The following is a 26,599-nucleotide window of genomic DNA, read 5'->3' as shown; positions in this document are numbered from 1 at the left end:
CATAAAGTACATCACAGGTAGTAAATTGTTTAAATGAAAACAAAGATTCACTAGAAGTTGACCGTTAACTGTCAAGTCAGCTAGAGGCGGGCAGAGGGAAGAGCAGTTGATTGACAGACCAGGGTCAATTAAACCACAGTTTCTCTCAAATAAAAAGCCTGCCGAGATAAAAGCATCACTTATCCCATTCTTCTTCGTTAGGATACCAGAGTCAGACAGAACTTGCTACGGCAGGGAAGAAGATGAATTTGTACGCTTCAGTGCATTTACTGTTTTCCAAAATTCAGAAGGATCCCCAGCAGTCAGAGATGGAGCTTAAAAAGTAACTTGATTTATCTTTCTTAAGCAAGATAGTACATCTGTTTCTCAGTTGTCTGAAAGATTGCCAGTCCACTACAGTCAGTTTTCCTTGCTTTGGCCCAGGCAGGATTTCTCATCTGAATGAGCGCTGAAGGTCTAACCCTTGGTTTTCTCTTTGACACTGAATTGTTTAAAAGGGGCGTGTTTATCAGCCAGAGGAATGAATATGGAGGATACATTTTCTAGAGTGAACTCTAAGAATACAGGAGGCAGGGCTTAATCACAGTAGAACATGTCATGTAAAAACCATTGAGAATAACTTTAGTGAGTATTTTGCTGTCTGGTATCTCTAATGCATACTATAGGACAATGATCACTGAGGTCATATGCCACTAGACAAATATTTATAGGGGTTATTAGTAAGAATTAAATCAATCAATGAGGAGTTAATCAATGCACAATTACATTCTGTGTTGGGTATTTTGTCACTCCTGTAATTCATCTACATCTATTGTAACTCTGACACTAAATAATTTGCAGCTAAACTAAGAATTAGATTTGAATTAAGAGTTTGCTTGACAGAGAATTTTCTTTGATCATTTTCATTCATCAAACATCGTCATTGCTGCTTTCAAGCCCCCTCCCTATCAGCAACAAAGATTAAATCAAGTATGAGTTCTTAGATTTCAGTGCTCCTAGTCTCTCTTTTGAAATACTTGATTTATTCATGAAAAGAACAGTGTAATCTCTGTATCCATTTTCATGATGAGGTAGCACTAAAATGTTTAACCTCTCTGGCCCCTCCCTTCCTCCCTGTTCTAGGCTTCGGATCTGGATTTCTGGCTCTCAAATGCTCCAGTGCCCTCTAACCCTCAGGTTGAGTTCCTCTCTCTCTTAGTCATTCCTTGTTGTCATTTGTGTTCTAACAGCACCTCTCGTGTGTGCTTCTTTCTTTCATTCTTCCATTCACGCTTCTCTCCTTTCACGCTTACATTACTTCCTCTCTCTCACAGGGCACATAACCCTACTCGTTCTTGGGCTGTGGTTTTCTGTTTGCAATTGTGTTTCTTAGTGTTGGTTGTTTTTGTTTTGCTCAGTGTGTCTGTTTCTCGTCAGTGGTGGGTTCACAGTTGTCAAGTTCAGGGGCCTCAGAGTGTCTGGAATCTTGCTGACAGTTCCTGTTGATCAAGTCAAACCACTGCAACAGTAGCACAGCTCTTCATGTGTATGACTACATTATAGACAGTGTTTTTGACGACTGACTGAGTGTTTGTCTACATACCCTGTGTGTTCAGACTACGTCTAGCCCAGAGCAGCTGTCAGACCAGGCGGGAGACTGAAGAGGACTGTACAGTATTCAGTTTGAGCTTAGACTAGGTCATAAAGTTACTTTAAGGTCTCTGTGACCCCACACTCTCTGTCCTCTGTTCTGCCGCTGCTGTATATGACTGTTTCAATCAGAATCTGATCATTGGTCTGTACATTTGTTTTGGGGCTCTGCATGTTGAGAAAAATGTATAATGAAAGCACTTTGTTTACATCACACCAACCGTCTGCCCTCAGGAAATGGGCTGTAAGTCTATCAGTCACCCAAATGTGACTTCGCACATCCTGTTTGAACCTGTTCTGTTTTTGTGTGTTTTTGTCTATGATCGTTCCACTAAAACACAGATATTGACAATGGGTCCATTGGAACAATGTCAGCATTAAAGAACTTCTTAACAACAAACAAATTACTACAACTAACCCAAGCTACTATACCTGTACTTGTATATGATAAATAAATGACAATGCGTGCTGTATGTCAGTAGTCCTCCTAAATGTATCCAACTAACTTTATTGATGTGTGTGTTGACAGGCAGCAGCTGCCCCTGCCTCCACCCCTAGGACGGCATCTGGTATGGCTGCCGTGGCACCAGACTCTGAGCCTGAAGAGGCCAAAGACACTGAGCCGGAGGAGACTGTGAGTCACTCCACTGATGATGCCATAATCACGAGACAGAAATCTTAGCTGTTACTAAGGATTATTCAGTAGACTACCACAACAGGATACTGTATTTTGACCGATCTTGTCTGAGCACTTCCCCATTGGACATTTTCACTCCCGCTTTCTGAATCGACTGCCCGTCACTTAAACCCCTGCTTGTTTCCCTCTCAGAAATCCTCCACGCACAAGAAGAAGAAGCAGAAAAAGGAGAAGAAGAAAAAGAAGCACCACCATAATCATAGCGATGGGGCCGGAGACGAGTCTGTGCAGAACGGCACTGTGGAGGAGGAGGAGCCTCTGCCGGTCAGTAACCAATCACCATTCACTCTGTCAATTAATCCCTGTCCGTTATGTCAAATCCCTGTCCGCTGGACGTTTAATTCATAGATAAACTCTAATTTTCATTGTTTGGTTTTGGTCTGTTGACACACCCCCACCCTTTGATTGGCACAGTCAAGTGTGCGTTGTGTATACACTGCCTGTCTAATAGCATATACATAATCCACACGGCAGTCTGGTTTCCTTGTTTGCATATTAAGTGACGGTTGAGAACTGACCAGACGCCTCTCTTGTTACAGCCCATGTCCAATTACGCCCTGCTGGCTGAGAACTCCTACATCAAGATGGTGAGTGTGATTGAGAGAGAAGCTTGGCTGAACTAAAGATAAATACTATTATATATTCTATGTGGATGGCTGATGATATGGGAACTGAGAAGGGTCATTTTAACATAATATATAAATACTATATGTGGATCTCTCTTTCTCTCAAGATGAAGCAGGATGCTGATAAGGTATTGGCTGAGGTTCTGTGAACTGCAGGCTATGGGTTTTACAGGAGAATCTTCTAGATGTGCTGTGTGGTTGTGACTTAGACTGTGCCCCCCGGCTTAATCACCCTGTGATAACCAAGCTCTTATGCAGAGACATGCAAAAATGGGAAACCGTGACCCTGTTATTCAGAACACCATAAGCCAGGGGCATCCTCTTGAGTGTGTGTGACGTTATGGTTCTTTACTATCAATGCTTCCAGATTGCTTATGAAAAATCACATGGGATTCATGTTGGGATTGGAATGGTTGAATCGATTGGCTGGTTTGCTGTGGTTTTGCATGCAAGTCAATCTGCTGGGCTCCTTGTGTGAACACTGCTGGCTACGGAGTGGATCAACCTCCGTTTTATCTCTCCCCTCATCCTTCTCTCTTTCTCCCTCGCTCCCCACCTCCAGGTGTGTGACATCCAGGGGAATCTGCAGGACGGTAGCCAGGTAGTGGTCTCTGTCATCTTTGAGAATAAGTGCGACAGCTTTATCAAGTCCATGGAGTTCAACGTGCTGGACTCTCTCAACTCCAAGCTGCAGCGGCCTGATGGAGCTGGCCCACACGACGGCCTCATCGTGCCCTTCCAACTGCCCCCCGGTGAGGAGAGAGCGGGGATGGAGACTATTATTGAACTACATTCACTTCCAAATATTAAAATTCCTGTTTTGCAGCCAGACTAATGTTTGATCTCCTCTCTTGTTCCTCAGGGATCTCAAACGAGGCACGCTTCATCTTCTCAGTGCAGAACATCGTGATGCCCCAGAAACTGAAGGGAACCCTCACCTTCATAGTCAAGGTGAGTTAGTCTATCCCACCACAAAGTCCCTCACATCGCCCCTGCTAGCACTCTGTCTGTGAGTCTGTCTGCGACATTGACTCTGGATACAGTCTCCTTCACTGCTCAAGGTTTGACTGACTTATTTCTCATCCATAAAATCATATTATTGATCTTCTGCTGTTATGTTCTCTCACAGACTGATGATTCCTCCACTCACGAGAAACTGGACTTTAAACTGCACTTTACCTGCACCTCCTACCTGATCACCACTCCCTGCTACAGGTCAGTGCAACTAGCTGCCCTCAAAGAACCTCATTCTGCTGTTCAGTAATGATGAACGTTACCTAACTGTAGATTTGGAGCTATTGGCTTTGTGTGTTGTGCCCTGATCTGAACTCATGATTAAACTGCTATGTGATGTGTAGTGAATGTGATTGCTGCTGTTTGCAGTGATGCGTATTCTAAGCTGTTGGAGTCAGGGGACCTGAAGGGGTGCTCTCTGAAGCTGGAGGGAGTTAATCAGCCCTTCCACCATCTACTGGCCAGAATCTGCTTCCACCACCACTTCTCTGGTGGGTACACTAGGACTGAAGGAAACTGGTGGAAGGCAAAAGGGAGGGAGGGGGATAGGGACTGGGATACAGGGGAAAGGGTGAGGTATTCGGTGAAGGGACCCAACCATTTTTGGGGTGTTTATTCTAGTTCGCCTTGTCCTCTTGCAAAAACAAACCTCTTTGAATAAGCATGTCCGCTTTAAGATGATGATGATGATGATAAAGACCTTAGATGTTGAGATTGCATCTGTTCATAGATTAGTGTCGGGGTGGCAGGTAGCCTAGTGGTTAGAGCGTTGGTTTACTAACCAAAAGGTTGCTGGATTGAATCCCCGAGCTGACGAGGTACAAAAATCTGTCATTCTGCCCCTGAACAAGGGTAGTCCGTCTGTATAAATGAAAATGGGTTCTTAACTGACTTGCCTAGTTAAATAAAAGTGTCAATAATCCATGTCAATAATGGACTGAATGATATAACAAGCTTACGGTTGCGTTCTTGTCACTTTACCAGTTGTGGAGAGGATCGATTCCTGTGCCTCCATGTACAGCAGGTCAATCCAGGGTCACCATATGTGTCTGCTGGTCAAAACTGTGAGTAGCTCTACTCCTCAGTCAGGTGTCCAAAGAGCCACATGTTGGATCCACATGTTCAGACAACTCAAATGAGATAGAAGGTTGTGAGTTGTTATTGTAACCTTTGCCCTATGTCTTTGTCCCTGTCCATTTCAGGCTGATCAGACCGTGTCCATCGATGCTAAATGTGACGAGCCGGGGCTGCTTGGGAATGTGCTGGATGAGATCAAACTCACCTTTTCTCAGTGCTGATTGTGTCTGACAGCCACTTGGTGCCCCCCTACCCCCTGTTAAACCCCCTCGCTCGCTAAAACACTCCGTTTCACCCTATTTATTCATCTTCAGATTCACAACTCTCCTTTCTTCGCTCACTTCCCCACTCCCCCCTGCACTCAGACGTGTTCTTTCCACATCAGTAACTTGCTCTATGCTCACTCCCTCTGTGCAATTTTAGTTCCTCTTCCTTGTTTCAAATCTCTTTTCCACTGTCAAAAAACTTGTTTCACCTGCTCCCCACTTCCACACCTCTGACTGAACTCGTGCCCATTCTCTCTCGCTCATCGGCATTACAGTCTGTGACGGTCATGTAATGTAATCTGACAACTGGACTTTTTTTGTTGGTTGAATTGTGTTTTTACTGTTTCAGGTTGTTTCTGTTTGTTGCTGTTTTTGTTGATTTCTGCCGCCTGTCTGCGCCCCCCTTGCATTAAGCATCAGCGTGCTACCACTGCGCTATAGTCCTGGTAGCATGCGTGACTCACTCTGACTGGCCCTAGATGGAAACATCATGTAAACTGAAGGAGACTGAACTCCTGAGACCCACCTCCAACCCCCCCCCCCCCCCCGCTCCAACTGTGCTAAGCTTCAGTTTGACCCGTGTCGCTGTAACATATCAATCCCTGTAAGAATTGAAAATGCCTGAGCTGGAAAGTTATACTAAGAGTGTGTTGGAATCATCTCAAAGCGTAGCCATACTCGAAAATAATGTTTCTGCATCTGTCTTGCTCTGTCTCCTATTCTAGACATGGGTAGAATGGGATCTTTTTACAATTGTCTGATTTATTGCTTTGATTATGTTGTAATGGTTGACAGATATTTAACTGCTCATCTGCTGTGCTGTTCGAGACCTCTTATCTCTCTTGCCTCAGGCATGTCTACCACAGTATCTGTAATGAGTGACCGAATAATATAGAACTTCTCATTGCTCTGCCTCTGTTTCTCTTTATTCACTTGTGACACATTTAAGTGAAGGCTAGCTATCACATATTGCAGCTAGAGCCTCTCGCATAGCTTTGCTATAATAGCAGGCTTCAAATATCAATTTGTTGTAGGACTCTCATGTGTTGATCTACTTAGTTTGGGATCACCTATGGGAATGAAAGGCTATTGTAGTCATACAGGCATAATTTATTCTGAGAGATCAATGGCACTTGGTTTCGTATTTTATTTTCAATCAGTATTAGTCAAGGTGGCTTCTTGTTTGCTACTCCCTCCTGTCTTGAGAAAGCAAAACATTCAGCCCGTCAATAAGACGTTTGTCTGTCAAATCATCTAAACCTCTTGCCCCTTGCCACTTTCACACTCCAATACATCATACGCGTCACTGATATACAGTCATAAACTGATCTTACTCCAGTGTTATTCTCTCAGAACTGCCTTGCCACATCCTGCGCATTGACAATATGATGAACATTAATGTTCATAATTTTCAATGGCTTCTTCCTTTTCATGACTTGCTCAGAGGTTACAAGTTTGCTCTGTAGTTACTCTCAACATGTCTCACTGCCTGGTCCAGCACGACGTAGTAGCAACTTTAAACTGATCCCATAGTTTGTATCCCGACTAACCCTCATTCCTGTCTTGCAAGCGTGGATGATGTTGGTCTCCTGTTGGACTATGGGTCAGCCATTCCACGAGTGTCTTCTGTCCCATGTTGGTGTGAAGAACTGTTTTTCAGCGACGTTACCTACAGAATGTCCTTCCTAAAAAAAATGATTTGATTGGCATTACCGAATGAAACGGTTACTTTTAAATAATACATTGTACTAATTATGAACATTTCTTGTGCGGAGTATTTAATCAATGTGTATCTTGCATGAGTAGGAATGTATACTTCTTATTATTTTCCCTATCCAAGGATAAACTTGCACACAAACTCCCTCGTCATTACTTGATTGTCTTTTTTTCTATTAGTTTTTTTTATTTTTATTAAGTGAAAGTTGACTTCATTCTACAGTTTGATGGTATTGTAGTTTTATCTGTTTAAGTCCATACAATTAAAAAAAAAATATGATTTTGAATGATTTAACATTGGGGAAGGGGGTTCTATTTGGTGGCATGGCGCTGAGAGGAAGAGGCTCCAATTCAGTAGAGAAGAAAGGTATTGTGATGCTATTCAGAGAAGATACCCACTTTGTCTTAATTATTTCTCTGGTAAATTGTGATTGTCATGCTGAGGTTGGCTTGTGACATTAAAATATACTCTCATTGCTCTTTGTTTGAAGGTCCTGTCCAACTCATTCATTCACAATTCGCTAGCTGTAATATGTTTTAAGAGGGGACTACATAAGCAAGACAATATTAGTCGACTGACATATCAACATTCCCTTTAAAGAACGGATAAGTCTACCCAAATTGAAATAAAGGCTGAGCTGCTTTCACATCTTTCCTTTGACTGATTCATTATAATTCCTGTTTTGTATTTGTATATTCAGTGAAATTGCATGTGCTTTTCTTTGTGTGCAAGTCTGATTAAATGATCAATGTAGCTTGTGTATACTGAACAAAAATATAAATGTAACAATTAGATTTTACGAGTTACAGTTCATAGAAGGAAATTGGTAAATTTAAATAAATTGAATAGGCCCTAATCTATGGATTTCACATGACTGGGCAGGGGCGCAGCCATGGGTGTGCATAGGCCCACCCACTGGGGAGCCAGGCCCAGCCCATCATAATGAGTTTCCCCCCAACAAAAAAGTCCTTTATTACAGACAGAAATACTCCTCAGCACCCCACTCCCTCTCCCCAGCCGATCCCGCAGGTGGAGGTGGCTTATGGTAGAGAAATGAACATTAAATTCTCTGGTGGACATTCCTGCATCTGGCATTCCAATTGCACGCTCCCTCAAAACTTGAGACATTTGTGGCATTGTGTTGTGTGACAAAAAATGCACATTTTAGAATGTCCCCAGTACAATGTGCACCTGTGTAATGATCATGCTGTTTAATCTGTTTTTTTGATATGCCACACCTGTCAGGTGGATTGATTATCTTGGCAAAGGAGAAATGCTCTCTAACAGGGATGTAAGCAAATTTGTGCATAACGTTTTAGAGAAATACGCTTTTTGTGCATATGGGACATTTCTGAGATCTTTTGGTTCAGCTCATGAAACAAACACTATGTTGCGTTTTTATTTTTGGAGGCTATGTGTCATGTTTAACTTCGATTCCCAGAAAGCATTGCTAGCATTTCACTGCTCATGGCATCAAGCTTTGTGGGACCAGCTTAAGCGACTTCAATTGCGACACGGTGAAGCAGCTGCTGTAGGAGGGGAGATCTTTCCCTACTCTCTCGGACAGTCGTTCATTTGTTTGTGATTTCTAGTTTGCTTTGACTATAAACATTTCCGTTGCTAAAATCTGGCTTTGAGTCAATGAGGAAGCGTTCCGTTGCCCTCCAGGGGAAGATCAACAACAGATTCGCGAGAAATGCTAGCAAGCTAGCGTTGGGTTGGTTGTAAGCGAGAGATTTATGGGTTTGTTCGATCACAGTGGAAGAGAACCGAACGTAATAACAGCGGAGAATTGTTGAGACTTTGTGGGGAAACGAGTGAACAATCAAACGGTTTCTGGGAGGGTGATTTAAGTAGCTAGCTAGCTACATTTTATATAAAAAGCTCTAGATAGGTATTTTAAACAGATCGTCGCGGAATATGGCTCAGCATGGACATCATCATGTAGCCAGTTCCCAAAAAGCACTCATGCTAGAAATGAAAAGTCTTCAAGAGGAGCCAGTTGAAGGGTTCAGGATAACTTTAGTGGACGAATCAGACTTGTACAACTGGGAAGTTGCTATATTTGGACCCCCAAATACTCACTATGAGGGAGGTTATTTTAAGGTGAGTATTCAATTGCTGAATATTTAACAAGATCGCTAACTAGCTAGTTATCAAATCACTAACTGTCGCAGTGTTTTTGTCGCTCCTCATCGCACGAATGTGCTTGGGTCACCAGACTGATTATTTATGTGCCTGGTCAGTGTTCACTCTCGTCCCAAACTAGAAGTTAATGTCTACTGTAGATACTGTAACAGTATTACTTTTGTAAATGTTACCTTTGTTTTGAAGTACCTAACTATTGAAAACTGTCTGACAACCTCGAACCTGGCCTAGTTTGCTGAGTTGACCAGTTGAACACAGGTGGCTGGTGGGACCTTAACTGGGGAGGATGGGCTCATAGTAATGGCTAGATTGGAATGATGTCAAACACATGGTTTCAATGAGTTAATACCATTCCAGAGAGTTATGAGCCGTCCTACCCTCAGCAGCCTCCTGTGCTGCTGATCTACATCTGACAACCAAACATGGTATGATGTTAACAGATCATTTGAAGAAATAAACATTGCCAAATGATATCACCGTGGCCAGTCAGGCAGAATTAATAGCGCTGTTCGTTTTGTTAAGTCTGTATGTTGCCATTGCTTTATTGTTCATAGATTGGTCCTGTTTGTCAATGTATGTCCATGTTTTAACCCTAAAGACCTCCCAATAACGTAATAGGACTTCTTTCTTCTTGGAATTTAAATGTTGTCAATCATTGCCAAATGCATGTTTGTTACACTATGACAATGTATCACATCCAAAGCCACATTTCCTTTCTGTGGTGGCTTGAAATGTATCTCTAAGGTAACACATGTTATTGATATACAGCTGCTGATAATGATAAATGCCAATTAAGTAGACCTCATTTCTAATGTATTGTAGGTTCCTATGACAGGTTGGTGGCACCTTAATTGGACAGGATGGGCTCGTGGTAATGCTGGAGTGAAATTAGTATAATGGTATCAAGTGCATCAAACGCATGGTTTCCACTCCGTTCCAGCCATTAATGAGCCGTCCTCCCCTCAGCAGCCTCCACTGGTTCCTATAATACGTTGAACTAAACCCTGTTCCTTTGTTTTCATAGCCAAGCAATAGCAGCAGATAGCATTGTCCAACTTGTTCCAAATTGACTCTAAGCACCCAGTATTATAGCCTAGTGTCAGTATGTATTGTTTGTCATTGATATTTGATTGTTGTAATCACCCAATAGACCACACATTTTATCTTCATTTATTAATCAAATCCAAGGTTGATGCAAGAGTATCAATGAAACTAAAGCTGAAGAACAGCCGCACATCCAGGTACTTTCCACAGGTGCTGGAGTTATAGGCCAACTCATTGAAAACAGAAAATGCTGCACACTGATGCTCATGCTCCCAGGTGATATTTATTTAGAACAACATTTAGACCCTTACGTCTTCATCAGGCATCCATGGGAGCATGAGCATCAGTGCAGTGTTTTCTTTTCTGTTTATCAATGAAACTACCAACGTTGGAATCGGGTGGCCTACTAATTGGTTTATGTCATTGGAAACACTAATCTAACTCTCTTTATTCAGATACCTGCTTCCAGTCTTTTCTGGGTAGCACAGTAGGCTAAGCTTGAGCTGTGCTAGATAGGAACATGTGTATTGTGGGTAGGAACAGAGATTTATAGGAACATGTGTATTGTGGGTGCTGTGTACGAGATTGAATTGTTGGGCCAGCAATGCAAGGCAAGCCTTGACTGTAAAATACACAGCAGACCTGTGACTCATTGGTTTGTTGGAGACGTTAGAGGAAACAGTTTCCACGTTCTGACGAAGACCCTCCCTGTCTACACAGGTTAGACAAACCCTCTGACATGCTGCTTGTGCATATTTATTGAAAAGAGTCTGAGTCAAACCGTGACGTAGGCAGTGGTGTAAAGTACTTAAGTGGCGGACTCACTAAACACATGCTTTGTTTGTAAATGATGTTGGAGTGTGCCCCTGGCTATCTGTAAATTAAAATGGTGCTGTCTGGTTTGCTTAATATAAGGAATTTAAAATGATGTATGCATATATATATATATATGCATGCTTAAGTATATTTAAAACCAAATGCTTTTACCCAAGTAGGATTTTATTGGGTGACTTACACATTTACTTGAGTCATTTTCTATTTATGTATCTTTTACATATGACAGTTGGGTACTTTTTCCACCACTGGATGTAGGCCTATTCAAACCCAGAGCAGCATGTTGGCATCAGTGTGCAACTCCTCTGACTGTACACGTGTCGCCAAACAAAATATTAATGCTAGATTGGCAAACAAACTAAAATACAGTAATGAAAGTGGAATTAACCTATACCACTTTTCCAAGTGGGCGACTCAACGCACTTGACATTGTTAGGGTCGGAATTCCTCTCATTCATTGCCAATGTGTAGATATTCAGCCAAGTTCTGTCTTCATTTATATATTTGCCATGGCCAAACACTCTTTGCTGGATCACACAACTACCTTGTGGAAAGAACTCTAGACCACCTTTACTCCACACAGAGACCTGCACAAACCTCTCTCTCTCACCCTCCATTTGGCAAATCTGACCATAATATCTATCCTCCTAATTCCTGTTTACAAGCAAAAACTAAAGTAGGAAGAACCAGTGACTCACTCTATGGAAGTGGTCAGATTACACAGATGCTAAGCTACAAGACTGTTTTACTAGCACAGACTGGAATATGTTCCGGGATTCATCCGATGGCATTGAGGAGTTTACCACATCAGTCACCGGCTTCATCAATAACTGCATCGATGACGTCAGCCCCACAGTGACCGTACATACATACCCCAACCAGAAGCCATGGATTACATGGATTACATCTGCACTGAGCTAAAGGGTATAGCTGCCACTTTTAAGGTGCTCATCACGAAGCTAAGGACCCTGGTACTAAACACCTCCCTCTGCAACTGGATCCTGGACTTCCTGATGGGCCGCCCCCAGGTGGTAAGGGTAGGCAACGACATATCGGCCACACTAATCCTCAACATGGGGGGCCCTTCAGGGGTGCATGCTTAGTCCCCTCCTGTACTCCCTGTTCACCCACAACTGTGTGGCCAAACACGACACCAACCCCGTCATTAAGTTTGCAGACGACAATGGTGGTAGGCCTGATCACCGACAACAATGAGAGCCTATTGGGAGGAGGTCAGAGGCCGGACAGTGTGGTGCCATGACGACAACCTCTCCCTCAACGTGATCATGACAAAGGAGATGATCGTGGACTCAGGAAAAGGTGTAACGAGCACGCCCCCCATTCTCATCAACGGGTCTTTAGTGGAGCTGGTCTAGAACTTCAAGTTCCTTGGTGTCCACATCACCAACAAAACTACCATGGTCCAAACACACCAAGACAGTTGTGAAGAGCGCACTACAATGCCTATTCCACTTCAGTAGACTGAAAATATATGGCATGGGTTCTCAGATCCTAAAAAAGTTATACAGCTGCACAATCAAGAGCATCCTGACTAGTTGCATCACCACCTGGTATGGCAACTGTTCAGTATCCGACCGCAAGGCGCTACAAAATTTGAGTTGTTCTCAGCCGTGGTAGGGCCTGCAGCCTGATGTAGAGTGACAGGGTGGCAGCAGCACTGCAGCCTGGTCCTGGTGTGACCCTGGGACAGGGACAAGAGGAGCCAAGTCACCTGGACAGAGAATTTGTCCTGGCAGGGACGTAGAGCAGAATGACCACTACCTGGGCTGGAAGCTCAGGGGAGATCTGCACTGCCCATCAAGATGCAGAATTTTCTACATAATCACTGTCACCGCCATCTTCATATTCTCTCTTCTTCTTGGAGACTACATTGTCTTCCCCAACCCTTCATTAACACGCCAGCAATCCCATTAGCTTAGCTGTCCCTGGCAACCTTCCGCTACGACAGCCAGCCAGCCAGCCAACCCTTCACTCGCATAGTCAACAACACATCCCTCAAGCAGAGTAGGCCAAAGACTGCCCCCTTTTTTTCTTTCTGCTTTGAGAAGTGCATGATGTTTTGCTTGGAGTTCAAAGGCTGTCATGACAAGAGGAATTGCTCTAGCTCTGCTACTTCCTTTTTTTGAGTGGCATCATCCATACACTTCCTCAACCATGAGGTCATCTACATGTTGAAGCGTGAGATTTCTGCCATGAATTACACTAGCTAGAAAATATCTTAGAAGTAAGCTTAAGCCTATGCCACGATAGTGTTAAGAGCCTAGGGTTAGTGGAATGTCAGCACTGATGAGGGTGACGGGAACCACACTTGGTGTGGTTGAGAAATGCAAACCCCGACCCTTTGAGAAAGCCATTTTATTTTTAGATTTCCATCCAATGTTTTAATGGTGTATTTCAAAATGAATGCTGGAGTCATGTTTCCTCCTCTGGCTGCCTGGCTCTGTCACACAGAAATAAGAGCTGGGAGTAGGAGTGAGAGAGAAAGGGAGAGCGAGGCAGTGCCACTCCTGGCCCTGCTCACGTTGGTCCCCTGGGGGCCTTGTGAAAAGCGAGCATGCCATGAAGTAAATGGGGGCCCATGTAGAGTTAGACAGTACACCTTCCAATGGTCAGCCTCATCATGATCATGTGCTTACATGTTCCTAGCCTGGGATAAGAGAACTGGGCCCCATTTGATAGGCAGTCTGTTTCAGCTTTTCTTTTTTCAGAAATAGGCCAACATTGGACTAGTTTAGTATATTTCCAGATATTGCTAGACTGAATCAGGTTAAATGAAAGGCACTTGCAAATCCAATGTCTCTCCTACATGGACAAATCACTAATGTAGCCTACTTCCATGGGAATTAGACCTACCGGTAATGCTTTGTATCAGAAAAGGTTAATAATTCTTGGTGCCACAGCACATTTAGTTCACTTATTTCTCAGTGAGCCTAACAGTAGAAGATTTGTGCAGCAAAGCTGCATTCTTGTCTTCTAATACTAAAGGTCTGTGTTTTGGCATGTCCTCCTCATCCTGTCAAGTTTGTTGGCAGATTCTGATTAGGCAAATTGTGTTTGTGAAGTGGACTGCCGTTCAGTCTTAACAGTGGTTCTGGTGTAGTGTACTCTGCCTGTGCCCATACTTTTCCTCCTCCACCGCATTGAAAAGGTTTTGTTAATGAGGCAGGACCCTGTTGGGTCTGGGCAGGATAATCTACAGCACCTCGTATCATACACGTGTTGTAGACTAGAATGTATGTGTGTGCGCAGTGCACTGCTGTTCTCAAGGACACGTTCCTTTTCATTCACACTGAGCTGCCAGGAGAGCGAGTCCGAGGGAGAATAGGAGAGAGAAAGAGAGCACCTGGGGACTGGTAGAAGGGGGGTCTGCAGACAGGGGAAGGTGGTGCGTTGGGAGGAACATAATGATTAGTTCTGTTAGGGTTTAGGTTGCTTTAGCTAACCTGGTTTACTTTGCCCTGATTCCAACCTCCCTCAAGATGTGTTTGTTCTTCCTGACTGGCTTTGCCATCCAAGTGTTTAGGTCTCCGTCCAAGACCGAGCTTTTAAAAGAGTAGAAAATGTATCCGTTTTATTCTTCATTGCCATTTGCATCTCCACCTGTGGGGGCAAATGTAATCCACTGCCTTGCTCCAGTGTCCAGGTTAACTGTTTTAAACCGTTTCACGTTTTAACCACGGAAACTCAAGATGCAGTCCAGGATCCTAAGCATTTAAAAATGGAATTCAAAACATATCATAAAAATCGTATGTGTCATACGAAATGGATGATGTATTACACAATTGTGCACAATTTTCAGGAACCATTTTGCCTCGTGCCTACTTTCAAAACTACTGGCTGAAATTATACCAAAGCTGTGGAGCATCACTTTAACTCTGTTCAAATCCTATGAGAAGGAGAGTGTGGCAAGAGAGCATGTTCAAACAAACATGGGCTTGGTAGGTTACTAGGTAGATGCTGAGCCAAGCAGTTCTGCTCTAAATACTCTTGCTTTCCCTGTGCCAGCCGCTCCTCCTCCTGCCTGGCTGACTGAAGCAGCAACACGTCCTCCCAGTTCTGTACCTCTTACTGGGTGATACTTAAAAGCAGTTGCTGCTTGTTTCCACAGGGCTCTCGGGAGAGCCTCACTTCAAAGAGACATGGAGCTGAGCAGTCAGGAGAGGCTGGGTGTGCACTGAGGAGCTCCGTTCTGGGGCTACGGGCTAGGGTGTGTCACTGTGTGGCATGGCTATGTGATATGAGAGACAGTCATGCCTCGCAGGTATGGAGGGGATATTTATAGAGGAAGAGAGGGAGTGTGTGTAGCGTTCAGAATTAGGGAGAGAAACGGAGCAAATGTCCCTATTCTGAGCCTCTGTTTGACTCCTCCTTGGGATGCTCTTGATGAGGTAGGCATGGTGCAGCAGAGGGAATGAGCAAGGCCAACTTTTTAAGCCCAGTCACTCCACTGCCCTCCCTCTCTCTATTTCTCTCTTTGTGTGAGTGTTGCTCTCTCGCTAGGCTTGGTGTCAGTTTTGCAGGCAATTCAGGGGATTCAGCTCTCTCTGCTGCCATGGAAAGTTCCCTCCCTCCCTGCCTGTGAGTGCAGCCTGCCTGCCATGGGCTGTGTGAGTGGCATGCAGGGCGACAGTGCCAAGTCAGTGCTCTCTGTGGAGGACACACCCTTCCTCCCTCCTTTTCCTGTTTCCCTTATCTTTCTCTCTTTCTAACCAAGCCTGGGTAAGCCATTTTCTATGTTTTATTTAACTCATGCAAATAAATAAAGCCCTGAGTTATGTTGGTTGGGTGTGTCTCTTTGTTCCATTCATACGATCAAGTAGGCTATTTTGGGCAGAGTATGATCAAAGACAGACTGTACAGTATGAAGATCGGGTAAAACTGCTTCTCCAATAGAAATCCCCAATCACACGTCTAAGTGACGTCATGGCGACGTTGGCTAGCTAAGCTCATGTGCAGAAACATGTCATCGGGTCTAATGGTCATCTCGCGCCGTGCTGAGCATGTGCAGGCCGTCAAATCAAAGGCACTCTTAAAGTTGTTTTGGACTAATTCAAAGTTGTCAATTTGTCACTTTCACGAGGTTGGTGTAATAACATGTTCAACTACTTTAGACATTGGCTCGAATCTAGGTTGTGGCTTTTAGATTTTAAGAAAATGAACAACTACAGAATGCTCTTTCACTTCTCAAACCCTGGCCTGCTTGGTCTGTTTCGCAAGTGTTCCCGGAAGTCTTGCGATGTTGTGCCTCTGTTTAGAAGCTCTGTGGAATGAGTTTTAATTTTTTTTAATTTAAATTATTATTGAGATTTATGTTGTGGCTCTATGTGGGCAGAGAAAGTGTTATAGGCCCTCCTATAAGGCACGTGATGAAATGCAGTACCCCCTTTTAATAAGCCGATTGCTTGAATATTGCACTCAGAGCTCACCTTACAGAGTTCTGCATTAACACTGGTCCTCACTGAACTGCTGGAGCTAGGCTGGTATGTAAGCTGCAAGGCTGTTGTTGTCGGTCTCTCTCTCACTGTCTGTATGTAGAGTGTTGGCGTGAACCCCAGTCATTCTGGACCCGAGCCAGTTCGGAGGCATGGCGCCAGACTTTAAAAGCAAACAGGATTCTATTCGGCCTGCCAGGGTTTCCACTCTGGACTTGTTGTTGTATGGACCTGGTAGATATGGCAATGTCTTCCTGTTCAATTTACTAGTCACTACTGACTCGTACAATGCAATCAGCATTAGGCCTAAGTAACAGTGTAATGTTAGGGAAGCCATAGGCTTGTGTGGAGTTTGTGCGCAACCCCCCCCCCCCCCCCCAGTACATGTTCCCACCCTCCCCAACACACACACACACACACACCCAGCCCCCACCCGCTCCCCCTCGTGGCAGTTGGCTCAGCATGGGGAGCACCAGCTGACCGTGCCGAATCAGCGAGTGTGGGCAGGGGGTGGCAGAGGGGGAGGATCAGCAGACTGTGTGGTGTATGTGCCTGCCTTTGTCATTAGTTTGTGTGAGGTAAAGAATGACCCCCCCCCCCCCCCCCACACACACACACACACACACACACACACACTGGTGAACCATGAGCCTCGGAGGAATGGTACCCCTCCCATGCTCTACTCGCCACTGGGATTCATGGTGTGTGTGTGTGTCAGCTGAGTAGGGGGTCTACTGGGGGATGGTGAGTGGTGGCTTGTCTGTGGTGATGAGAGCTGGGGGAGAACCCCAACAATGTCTACCAAACACACAACACAATCACCATGGGCTTTTCACTCAGCCTGTACACACTATACAGAACAATACCACAGAAGGCCTGGTGTATCCAGTTACACACTCATTAGTTAGGCTTGTGCTGTTCACCATCTATGATTGAATTTACACAGCAGTCTGGTTCACTTCAAAACCACCATCTGTATTTAATGTTGTGTTGGCTAGATGATCCTTACTACTTAATACAGCGTGGACACAGTATTACCACACATCAGTTTTGGATTACATTTAGAAAAGAGGATACAATATCCTCAGCTTTTCAGCCTGTCTGTTTGCTGTTAAAGCACCAAGCTCTGGAGTCAATTAACCAGGGGATTCCATATCCGTCAGTCGGTCTGCTGTAAAAAAAAAATTTTAAAAAATGGAACTCTAACTAGGCCTATCCGCCCGTTTTTATTAAGCTGGTTATCATTGTGAGAGATCCGTTCTCAATGACAGACAGTACCAGTCAAAAGTTTGGCCACCTACTCATTCCAGGGTTTTTCTTTATTTTTACTATTTTCTACATTGTAGAATAATAGTGAAGACATCAAAACTATGAAATAGCACATATGGAATCATGTAGTAACCAAAAAAGTGTTAAACAAATCAAAATATATTTGAGATTCTTCAAGTAGCCACCCTTTGGCTTGATGACAGCTTTGCATTCTCTCAACCAGCTTCATGAGGTAGTCACCTGGAATGCATTTCAATTAACAGATGTGCCTTCCTACAAGTACATTTTTGGAGTTTCTTTCCTTAATGTGTTTGAGCCAATCAGTTGTGTTGTGACAAGTTCGGGGTGGTATACAGAAGATTGCCCTATTTGGTAAAATACCAAGTCCATATTATGGCCGCTCAAATAAGCAAAGAGAAATGACAGTCCATCATTACTTTCAAGACATGAAGATCCATCAATCTGAAAAATTTCAAGAACTTTCTTCAAGTTTCTTCAAGTGCAGTCTGAAAAATCATCCAGCGCTAAACTCTCATGAGGACCGCCACAGGAAAGGAAGACCAACAGTTACCTCTGCTGCAGAGCATAAGTTTATTAGAGTTACCAGCCTCAGAAATTGCAGCCCAAATAAATGCTTCACAGAGTTCAAGTAACAGACACATCTCAACATCAGCTGAAGAGACTGCGTGAATCAGGCCTCCGTGGTCGAATTGCTGCAAAGAAACCACTACAAAAGGACACCAATATAAATAATAGATTTGCTTGGGCCAAGAAACACGAGCAATGGACATTAGACCGGTGGAAATCAATCCTTTTGATCTGACTAGTCCAAATTTGAGATCTTTGGTTCCAATCGTTGTCTTTGACACGTAGAGTATGTGAATGGATGATCTCCGCATGTTTGGTTCATGGAGGAGGTGTGGGGGTGCTTTGCTGGTGACCCTGTCAGTGATTTTATTTAGAATTCAAGGCACGATATGCCATCACATCTGGTTTGGGCTTAGTGGGACTGTCATTTTGTTTTTCAACATGACAATGACCCAACACACCTCCAGGCTGTGTAAGGGCTATTTGACCAAGAAAGAGTGATGGAGTGCTGCATCAGATGACCACAATCCCCCTGACCTCAACCAAATTGAGATGATTTGGGATGAGTTGGACCACAGAGTGAAGGAAAAGCAGCCAACAAGTGTTCAACATATCTGGGAACTCCTTCAAGACTGTTGGAAATGCATTCCAGGTTAAGCTGGTTGAATGCCAAGAGTGTACAAAGCTGTCATCAAGACAAAGGGTGGCTACTTTGAAGAATATAAAATATATTTTGAGAGAAATGCTTTTTTGGTTACATGATTCCATTTGTGTTATTTCATAGTTCTGATGTCTTCACTATTATTCTACAATGTAGAAAATAGTAAAAAGAAAGACAAACCCTTAAATGAGTAGGTGTGTCCAACCCTTTTACAGGTACTGTAAGTAGAAAGGTAGCCCTAGCTGCCACTCCAGTGTCTATGGCATGACAACATAGGGGAGTTGGCTAAAGCACATACTGATCTGGTACCAAGCTAAGACGGGCCTAAATAAAGTAGCCATGACAAGGCATTTGACCAGAGGTATCTTCTTACACCTTATTCAACTGGCCTCTACCTCTTGCATCACTAATTGGTGTGCACTTCCCCCTCGTCTCTCAGGCTCGGATCAAGTTCCCCATCGACTATCCCTACTCTCCTCCGGCCTTCCGCTTCCTCACCAAGATGTGGCACCCCAACATCTATGAGGTAAGAGACAGCACAACACTGTCATTGTTACACAATCACCTCTTTTTTTTTTGAGGGGGGGGGGGTCCCCTTCATAATAGTCCAATGCCCCTTTTTCTCAAGATTGCTTTGATTTGTTATCTTCTATTAGAACGTTTTAATTCTTTGCTGCTGTCATATTATTTGGCTATGACCTAGGTAGTGTGTTTTATAGATGGTTTATGTATTGCTGGTAACTGAAGTGTGCAAGTGTTTCTGTAGAATGGGGACGTGTGCATCTCCATCCTGCACCCCCCTGTGGACGACCCCCAGAGTGGAGAACTGGCTTCTGAGAGATGGAACCCCACGCAGAACGTCAGGTACAGAGCAGCTCTCTCTCCCTCACTGATCATTCTCTCACTTCACTGCTTTACTTCATCTTTGAAATGTGTTTGACTGTTAGTAACAATGTGGAATTTATCAAACTTTTTTTACCTTTTACCTTTTTTTTACCTTTGATTTCATTCCGTTTACTTGTTTCCATGTTTTTTTATTACTCACTCACACACAATACTACTACAACTACTACTACTACTACTACTACTACTACACACAGACACACTGTCACACACACAAACTCAGCAAAAAAAGAAACGGCCCTTTTTCAGGACCCTGTATTCCAAAAATAATTCGGAAAAATCCAAGTAACTTCACAGATCTTCGTTGTTAAGGGTTTAAACATGCTTGTTCAATGAACCATAAACAATTCATGAACATGCACCTGTGGAACGGTCGTTAAGACACTAACAGCTTACAGACGGTAGGCAATTAAGGTTACAGTTATGAAAACTTAGGACACTAACGAGGCCTTTCTACTGACTCTGAAAAACACAAAGAAAGATGCCCAGGGTCCCTGCTCATCTCTGTGAATTTGCCTTAGGCATGCTGCAAGTAGGCATTAGGACTGCAGATGTGGCCAGGGCAATAAATTGCCATGTCCGTCCTGAGACGCCTAAGACAGCGCTGCAGGGAGACAGGACTGACAGCTGATCATCCTCACAGTGGCAGACCACGTGTAACAACACCTGCACAGGATCGGTACAGCCGAACATCACACCTGCGGGACAGGTACAGGATGGCAACAACATCTGCCCGAGTTACACCAGGAACGCACTATCGCTCCATCAGTGCTCAGACTGTCCGCAATAGGCTGGACTGAGGGGTGGAGGCCTCACCGGCAACAACGTCACTTATGGGCACAAACCCACCATCGCTGGACCAGACAGGACTGGCAAAAAGTGCTCTTTACTGACGTGTCGCGGTTTTGTCTCACCAGGGGTGATGGTCGGATTTGCGGTTATCGTTGAAGGAATGAGTGTCACACCGAGGCCTATACTCTGGAGCAGGATCAATTTGTGGAGGGTCCATCATGGTCTGGGACGGTGTGTCACAGCATCATCGGACTGAGCTTGTTGTCATTGCAGGCAATCTCAATGCTGTACTTTGCAGGGAAGACATCCTCCTCCCTCGTGTTACCCTTCCTGCAGGCTCATCCTGACATGACAATGCCATCAGGCACAGAATGAGCAGTATGGCTGATTTCCTGCAAGACAGGAATGTCAGTGTTCTGCCATGGCCAGGGAAGAGCCCGGATCTCAATCCCGTTGAGCACGTTTGGAACCTGTTGGATCGGAGGATAGGTTGGGCCATTTTCCCCCCCCCCAGAAATGTCTGGGAACTTGCAGGTGCCTTGGTGGGGTAACATCTCACAGCAACAGTGGGGTAACATCTCACAGCAAGAGCTGGCAAATCTAGGTGCAGTCCATGAGGAGGAGATGCACTGCAGTACTTAATGCAGCTGGTGGCCACACCAGAGGACGTTTCTTTTTTTTTTCCTGAGTTTACTACTACACACAGACACACTGTCACACACAGCCAGATATATAATTTGTACATTGGGTCTCCTCGGCAGCGCGGCAACTACAGTAGCTCTTTGCTCTTTGTCTCTTTGCCCAGAGACCGAGCGACCACGGGTGTGAAAAAGTTGGAGTGGAGCGAGAATGCTGTGTACAGTCATATCACAAGTTTTGACTCGCTGCCTCCCTCTTCATTTGAATCATTCATTCAGCTGTTGCTACCTTCGTCTCCGCCATGTTCGGTTCTGAGGTGACATTTGCCTAGGCTACGCCACCGGACACCATCAGTGGACTTGTCTTTGTTTATTAGCCAGGTGAAGGCTTCCCCTGAGCACGACAACAAACTAAGGATTTGACAAACTTACAATTGTTCATAATGTTTAAACGGCCATTTAAAAAACCTATTTATACATTAAGATAAATTACGAATTCAAATATTGTCCTGCGTATGACTGCTAGGGTACAATGCAGTTCAACCTACTGCAGTCCTGGTTATTTACCAGACGGCACTCACCTCACTGTCTCCCACTCAATAATGCTGTTTTAGGTTCTCTGCTGTCCCTTTCCTCTTTGACCTCAGTTGTCAGTACATGGGACTTCATGTCCCACTTCTCATCAATGTTATGGCTTGTTGCAGTGATGTATGACCGCGTGTTCATAGATGTCCAACAATCAGTTGTTAATGCCACGCATGGTGTTTGAGAGCTCGCGATTTGTACTTGCAGAGCAATCATTTCTCCATCCAGACCCTCACCGTTACTTGACATGGCGTCTTGTTCTAGATGTGCAGTCACGACAGTGACGCCGACGTCCTCTACCATTGACAATGGCTGCATATCAACTGTAATCAGCGGTGTGATATTGTCACTCCGTCCTTTATCGCAAGGCTGCCAGCAACGGGTTGGGTCACGGTGCCCTTTCAGATGGTTAAGCATTGCACATGTACTGCCACTGTAGCTCACCTCACCTCCTTCTCATTTAACTTCTCAGTATTGTCATACTTCGCTGCTGTCGATTCCCTGTCTCGCTCTGCCATTCATCCAACGACGTTGATGTGCGGAGCACTTTATATCTGTGGCAAATCATTTAAGATGCTTATCTCCTAACGCTACAGTGTTGTTGCATTAGGGGTTTGTTACATTTCAATGGCACTTTATGATGATGATCAGAACCTGTTAGTAGTTATGTGATAACTGCCCTATGTGAAAACATTTTCAGTTAAGGATTTTGTTCTAAATGTTTTTTCAATATTCACACCCCTACAACAAACCATAGTGTCTTGTGTCCATCCATCATTGTATCAGATTAGCTGCTGTCAGAACAGTCTGATTTCAATCAGCCACACAGGAGCAAATTGACTTGGCTGATTGGCTGCTTTGCCTCTAATAACCCTGGTGTTGACTTATTTCCATCTCTCTCTTTCTGTTCCTTCACGGTCTCTCCCTCCCTCTTTCCTTCACTCTCCCTCTTAGGACGATCCTGCTGAGTGTGATCTCTCTGCTCAACGAGCCCAACACCTTCTCCCCAGCCAACGTGGATGCCTCTGTCATGTACCGCAAGTGGAGAGACAGCAAGGGCAAGGACAGAGAGTACGCAGAGATCATCAGGTGGGCACACACACACACGCACACAGACATATCATATGGCACACAAAGAGCAAGGCCAGGCACAGAGAGAGCGACACGATCATTATGTAGGCACACACATGCGCAGACATATTGAGTGTGAGAACAGAGAGTATACGCAAACCATCAGGTACACTCTTTACCACCTCCACAGTTGACGGATGTCCCTGTTATCCATCCCTCACCATGTCCCTTCCTTGTCTCTAACAGGAAGCAGGTCCACGCCACCAAAGCAGACGCTGAGCGCGACGGTGTGAAGGTGCCCACAACCCTGGCAGAGTATTGCGTCCGCACCCGCGCCCCGCCCCCCGATGAGGGCTCCAACCTCTTCTACGACGATTACTATGACGACGAGGACCTGGAGGACGAAGATGAGGATGATGACGAGGACTGCTGCTACGACGAAGATGACTCGGGAACCGAGGAGTCCTGACGACCCACCATCGCCTCACTACCCCTTCCTCTCCCCTGTCACCCCCCCCTTAAACTGAACTCATACTCCAACCCCCCCCCCCACAGCAGTGCAGCCACACCTGCACGCTAAACCCAGATGCATTTTGAAAGAAAGCTACAGATTTAGTTTGTCCATTTTGTTTCTGGTGTCTTTATTTTCCTGTCTGTGGAGTGTTAGAGCTAATGCTAGCTCTACAAATGATTCCCATGGTTTGCTCTCAATGACCGCTTGCTTTTTAAAGTTTTGGGTAAGGGCTCGGTCTCCTGTAGAGTGTGTATCCAGACACTGAGAAAGTGTGGAGAGAGAGGCCTGAGATAGTAGTGTTCCTCTGAACTTGGTGACCTCTCACCTGGTTGACAGCCTTGTGATGCCGGCCAGCCTGCCTGTCACATGAAGCTTTCTGAGGTTAAGGGGACCCCTGACATTTCACTATTGGGTCTGGGGTTGCTCACAACTGTCTGCCACTGTCTACCTAGCTCCAGAGTCTAGTTTTACTGTATGAATTGGTGGTTTGTAATGATAAGGGCGTATTGCAGACAGTTGATGTTCTGATGCTGGTGTACTCTTTTGGAGACATCATACATTTTAGTCATTTAGCAGACACTATTATCCACTGTTTTATTTAACTAGGCAAGTTCGTTAAGAACACATTCTTATTTACAATGACGGCCTAGGAACAGTGGGTTAACTGCCTTGTTCAGGGGCAGAACGACATTTCTTACCTTGTCAGCTCGGGGATTTGGTCTTGCAACCTTTCGGTTACTAGTCCAATGCTCTAACCACTAGGCTACCTGTGACTTAATTAGTGCATTCATCTTAAGATAGCTAGGTCACCACATCTCAGTCAAAGTAAGTACATTTTCCTCAATAAAGTAGCCAAGTCTGTGCTAGACGCCCATTTTGTTTTATATATATATATTGTTGGGGTGGGGAGTATGTGCAGGGACTCTGTCAAAGCTTCAAAGGGAAGCTGGTTCCGCCATTGGGGTACTGGACAGAGAAGAGCTTTGACTATAGGGGTGGGAGGGCCAAAAAAACAGAGGTGTAGGGTTTGAGTATAGCCTGAAGGTAGGGAGGGGAACTTCCTCTTGCTGCTCCGTAGGCAAGTACAGAAAGGCAGTGATCTGAGCTGGGGGGGGGGGTTTACCCATGGCCTGAACAACTGGGTTAAATGCACAGCTCCTAACTCTGATCACTACCTCATGGAATTCCTCACCACTGATCACTTAAAGATGGGAGTTGAGGAATAATTGTCTCAATGTGTGTATATGCATGTTTGGGTGGTAGGTCATTATTTTATTCAAATGTAGTGCAGGAATGCTTTGCTACGAGAAAATGTTTGCATTAACTCAACATCAGTCCCTATGGCAAGTCTGTAACAGTGATGTCTTGCACATAAGCGATTTTGAATTAGTTGATTTGCTTAAACTCCTCAGTCACTTTACCAAACATATGTCTGTAGAAGTGCTCGCAACGGAAGTGGCTCCATCACACAGGATTTGACACATTAAATACAAACTATTTTAACAGTATTTAACACAACCCCACGTTTGTGTTGCTTCAGTAGTGTAAATGCTCATTCATCGTTGCGCCTTGACTATTTGATGGGACGTTTGAGAGAAGGGCATTTCCCATCGTAAGAATGCTTGGGATGTTGAGTTTTAGGTCATACAGCCATCCCACTAGCATGCCAGTGTCCGGCTCGGTATAGGGCTGTAGGAAGACACTTGATTCCCATATACTCCGTTATAACTAAGTTGAGTGGGCTTCTTTTGATGTCGTCTTCTACTTCAAAATGAGTAAGATGAGAGCAACTGTTTTTTTCCCCCCTTACATGTACTTAGTGATCTGATTCTTGACCTTTTTGTTTTAAACACCATGGGGGTTATTCATTAGACTTAGTAGTACATTTACCACCATTTTATATTTTTTCAATTCAGAAACATTTAGGTATTCTACTGTATTTTTCCAATAGAGGACAATAGGTGATTTTACTGGGGGAACATGTACTCTTTGTGTTAACATCTTGAGTATAAAGCATGTATACATCAATCTAATCAGGAATATTCTTAACTGTTTTTACATTCTACATATGGCTGTTGCGTTTCGTGAACAACTCCCATTTTGTTTTAAGGAAGTGGGATTTCATTTTGTGAAGTTGCCATTTTCTTCATCTACCGTGTGTTTCCTCCCAATGTGCTACCTTCCTTCCCATCCATACAGACTTTCTTTTTGGTCGTCGCATCACCGAGGGACCCCCGATGTTAGTAAGGAAAACAAAACCACAAACTTTTTCACATCGAAGTGAATCTCACCACAGCCTCTCACTGTGTGTGGACAACTGTCCCCCCCAACCTATCACCTCTGCTTCAAAGACTGTATACAATTCTGGATATTTTGACGATCACTTGTTTTATTTTTTATGTTGTTTTTGGTTTGTAAATCTATTTAAAACCAAAATAAAGATCTTTCTTAGAGGTTTGAGCTGTTTCTTATAGCAGGAGTGATTGGATATATTCTAATAGATATTATAATAGACTGTTTATGGGGTAATATATTATCATTGAATACGATTCTTAGCTCGCAAATAATTCATTAAATATATTTGTTTTGTGTTCTCTTTATAGATACTGTGGGGATGTATTACCTGAGGTAAGACTGTTCTCCCTCGACTCACTTTTTCTTATCCAGGGTGTTGAATGTAAATTAAGAGAAGTGAAAATAACTCTGTTAAAGTAACAAGGAAAGTTGATGATGAGAGCTGTACTCTGCAGTCACCCTGACACCCAGTTGGGGTGGTGGAGACCTAAAGGATTTCCTGATCCTTTCCTTGACTTAAAGGAGCACATACTGAGTAGTACTGTTATAGCATCTTTATTTGTTCCTTTCTCTATTTGTGTTCCTTTCTAGACCATGGGAATCTATGACTCGGGGATAACTCTGAGGTAAGATGGTTATTCCTCTTCTTATCCTGAGTGTTGAATGTAGAGAATGAATACACTTAACTTTAGATTAACATCACAGTCTAAGGGTCTTGATCCAAATGGTTTTAGCCATTTTTTGAGGACAGAGGTCAGTTGATGAGATTTGTACCCTG

At 44.1% G+C, this 26,599-nt stretch overlaps 2 protein-coding genes across 17 annotated transcripts in view; both read left to right on the top strand.

The window, feature by feature from the left end:
* Positions 1-7,672, top strand: part of LOC110524334 (AP-3 complex subunit delta-1) — a 34,664-nt gene extending 26,992 nt beyond the window's left edge. For 4 of the 16 annotated variants that reach the window (XM_021603882.3, XM_021603878.3, XM_021603880.3 and 1 more), the window contains 11 exons: positions 1,123-1,176; positions 2,159-2,263; positions 2,459-2,590; positions 2,866-2,913; positions 3,060-3,080; positions 3,515-3,704; positions 3,815-3,903; positions 4,082-4,167; positions 4,336-4,457; positions 4,951-5,030; positions 5,169-7,672. In XM_021603882.3, the coding sequence (XP_021459557.3) occupies positions 1,123-1,176; positions 2,159-2,263; positions 2,459-2,590; positions 2,866-2,913; positions 3,060-3,080; positions 3,515-3,704; positions 3,815-3,903; positions 4,082-4,167; positions 4,336-4,457; positions 4,951-5,030; positions 5,169-5,264 (1,023 nt within the window). In that variant the 3' untranslated portion in view covers positions 5,265-7,672. The remainder of the gene's footprint in view (positions 1-1,122; positions 1,177-2,158; positions 2,264-2,458; positions 2,591-2,865; positions 2,914-3,059; positions 3,081-3,514; positions 3,705-3,814; positions 3,904-4,081; positions 4,168-4,335; positions 4,458-4,950; positions 5,031-5,168) is intronic. The other 12 variants (XM_090235595.1, XM_090235592.1, XM_021603884.3 and 9 more) reach the window with 3 other exon arrangements.
* A 610-nt stretch (positions 7,673-8,282) lies between these two features.
* LOC110524333 (ubiquitin-conjugating enzyme E2 R2) lies at positions 8,283-25,979 on the top strand. Its single transcript, XM_021603876.3, has 5 exons — positions 8,283-9,132; positions 19,463-19,549; positions 19,790-19,887; positions 22,896-23,030; positions 23,259-25,979. Exons 1-5 carry the CDS (start codon positions 8,947-8,949, stop codon positions 23,479-23,481), a joined length of 729 nt encoding a protein of 242 aa, XP_021459551.1. The 5' UTR covers positions 8,283-8,946; the 3' UTR covers positions 23,482-25,979.
* Positions 25,980-26,599: the final 620 nt, after the last annotated feature.

The sequence above is a fragment of the Oncorhynchus mykiss genome, chromosome 5 (assembly GCF_057628025.1).
Source record: "Oncorhynchus mykiss isolate SJ-2025 chromosome 5, ASM5762802v1, whole genome shotgun sequence".
Taxonomy (NCBI): Eukaryota; Metazoa; Chordata; class Actinopteri; order Salmoniformes; family Salmonidae; genus Oncorhynchus; species Oncorhynchus mykiss.
The sequence above is the reverse complement of the archived record's forward strand: the minus strand, read 5'-3'. Positions and strand labels throughout refer to the sequence as shown.

Coding starts and splice junctions, on each gene's coding strand:
- LOC110524333 (XM_021603876.3), top strand. CDS start 8,947: ATGGCTCAGCATGGACATCATCATGTAGCCAGTTCCCAAAAAGCACTC. Junction 19,550..19,789: donor GGCACCCCAACATCTATGAG/GTAAGAGACAGC, acceptor GTGTTTCTGTAG/AATGGGGACGTGTGCATCTC. Junction 19,888..22,895: donor AACCCCACGCAGAACGTCAG/GTACAGAGCAGC, acceptor TCTCCCTCTTAG/GACGATCCTGCTGAGTGTGA.